Genomic DNA, 2,808 nt, shown 5'->3' with positions numbered 1-2,808 from the left:
TCAACTCTTCTTTGCAATTTTGTTTCTTCCATTTTTTGATTTTTGATTTAAATTTAGTTTTTTGAATTTTTGTTTCTCACATCTTATTTTAATAAGTTTTCACAATTATACAATGTACTTATCACTAACACCGCCAACCCAACAAAATGTGCATGCATATTATGTTACCCTATAGGTGGTTGCAAAATAATTTATTGTTTAAATGTACTGATCTATATCTAACCATAGAACAACTTATTTTCAGGTTATTTTGAGCTATGACCGTATTAATTTGCGAGATTTACCATAATTCCTCTTAGGGCTATCTTAGGTCTAGTTTGAGAGCCCATTTTTCCAAGAGATTTCTATTCTCTAAGAAAAATTAGTTTATTTTTTCTTAGAAAAATAAAAATCTATTGGGAAAATATAGTTCCCAAAGTTATTTTTTAGAGCTAGTTTGAAAACCCTATTTCTCTGGAGATTTCTATTTTACTAAAAGAAAATAAACTAATTTCTCTTTAGAAAATGAAAATCAATTGAAAAAATAGGTTGCTAAACTAGCTCTTATAGTTCGTACAGGAAGATGCCAGAACTGGCCACGTCGAGCAAGTTATCAAACGTTTTTCATCGTAAGCAGCAAGCAGATTACTCTTCGAAAATTTCTGACCATTCAAGCATCCCTACCAACAATTTTGAAGCTTGTCGCCCGGCCATGCAGATGCGGCGCCCCTGGTTTAGCGTCGCCACCCTCCGGCGTGCATGCACGTCCAAGTTTAATTTAGGACATGCCAAACAAGTCTATATTTATCTTTCTCTTTCTTTCTCTCTCTAAACTAGGGTGAATCAAGCAGCAGCCAATGGCTTCTCGTTCGCCCACCATTGCCCTGGTCCTCATCCTTGCCTGCTTCTCCTCGCCGGCGGCGGCCTTCAACATCACCAGGCTACTCGGACAATTCTCCGACTTCACAACCTTTAACAACCTCCTGTCTCAGACGAAGCTCGCGGAGGATATCAACCGCCGGCAGACCATCACCGTGCTCGCCGTGGACAACGGCGCCGCCGGTGGCATCTCCTCCCTCCCATCAGACGTCCAGCGGAAGGTGCTCTCCATGCACGTTGTCCTCGACTACTACGACACCGCCAAGCTGGAGGCCATCAAGAACCACTCCGCCCTGCTGACGACTATGTTCCAGTCCTCCGGCCAGGCCACCGACCGCATGGGCTTCCTCAACTTCACCAAGCGCTCCGACGGTGTCATGGTGTTCGGCTCCGCTCAGCCCGGAGCGCAGATGACCTCCCATATGGTCAAGTCCGTCACTTCCCGCCCGTACAACATCTCAGTGCTGCAGGTCAGCGCCCCCATCGTGCCGCCCGGTGTCGGCGGCTCGGCAGACAGCGGCAAGGGTGGCGCGCCGCCGCCGCATAAGGCCACGGCGCCCGCACCCGGGCCCGCAACAAAGGGAAAGAAGGGAGCTCCTCCGTCCAAAGATGAGGAGGCCCCTGCTCCGGCACCGTCCGACGACGCCAGCGCAGACGCGCCTGCCGATGCCCCTGGGCCGGCGGCGGACGGCCCAACGGCTGATGGCCCCGCGGCAGATGCCCCTACGGCGGACGGTCCGGCAGCTGACGCGCCGGCGCATAAGAAGAGTAGCGACGAGGCGGCTGACGCGCCAGAAGGTTCAGCCGCCGGCAGGATAAAGGCCGCTGCGCGTCTGGGAATCGTGGCGCTTCTGATGACGATTATTTGACATTGACTGCTATTGCTGGAAATTAGAATGGAGCTTTCGTGATTTGGGATTGACAGTAAGCTGAACTCTATACAGTACGATGCAAGGGCTTGTCCACTGACTCAAACAGACTTCATTTTTTTTTGCGCGTTTAATGGATTGGACATCTCGTGCTACTGGAGGCTGGAACACGTAGTTTCTTTTTTCTTTCTAATTTCATGTTCATGTGATGGAGCTTACTGATGTCTTGTGCATATATAAACATTGTGTGTACGAAGATGTTGTTAATCTGTTCAAGCTGGAAAAAAACTATAGAAGAATTACTTCGATCTTGTTACTATCATTTTACTAGAACATGGGGCGCCCTTACGGGCGCTCTAATGGATGCTTCCTCGAAACTTTGAAAACAAATAATTTTTTTAGACTTGATGACTGAAAAATGCAACACAATAATGGATGCTTCCTCGAAACTTTGAAAACAAACATTTTTTTTAGACTCGATGACTGAAAAATGCAACACAAACAAAAGCATAGTCGATAGAGAACCAGGCTTGACATTTATCTTAGAGGAAGATACGCCAGTATCTATTTGTTCACTTAAAAATTTGCTCTGCACAGCAGCACTGTTACACTGTCCAAGGTATGTTAGGATTTGTTAACTATGCTCAATGATTGAGGTGCCTCGCTGTTATTATATGCAGGGTCACAGGTCAAAAGTGAAAGTTCTATCCAGCAGTAGTCCAATCACTGAGTACATCTATGGTGCAATGAATGCACTCTTTAACAATCTGAAAAGTGTAACACCATAAAAGCCATCAACTAAAAATAATAAATTTAGTTATTATGGTAATTAAGATAATAATTTTATTTTAAGTGTTTAATTATTTATTTGCATTTTAATCATTTTTCTTTGTATGTGCATGATTGAGTATCGGATGTTTTGTAGTAATTCTTTTAAAAAAGAAATCCTAGTAATTAATATAATAATTAAGTAGTATAATAACTATTAGTCTAAAACAAGTATTTTATATTTTGGTGAATTTTTATGAATTTTTGAGCTATCTAAAAATATATTTCGGAATAAAAAAACAAAAAAACTAAA

General features: G+C 43.4%; 1 protein-coding gene across 1 annotated transcript; it reads left to right on the top strand.

Moving 5' to 3' along the window:
* The first annotated feature begins 805 nt into the window (after window positions 1-805).
* On the top strand, window positions 806-2,033 carry LOC100191197 (Fasciclin-like arabinogalactan protein 3). Its single transcript, NM_001136632.1, has one exon. It carries the CDS (start codon window positions 837-839, stop codon window positions 1,725-1,727), a length of 891 nt encoding a protein of 296 aa, NP_001130104.1. The 5' UTR covers window positions 806-836; the 3' UTR covers window positions 1,728-2,033.
* The last annotated feature ends 775 nt before the right edge of the window (window positions 2,034-2,808 follow it).

Source organism: Zea mays, chromosome 5 (assembly GCF_902167145.1).
Source record: "Zea mays cultivar B73 chromosome 5, Zm-B73-REFERENCE-NAM-5.0, whole genome shotgun sequence".
NCBI lineage: Eukaryota > Viridiplantae > Streptophyta > Magnoliopsida > Poales > Poaceae > Zea > Zea mays.
Note: the sequence above shows the minus strand (reverse complement) of the source record. Positions and strands in the feature narration are given on the sequence as shown.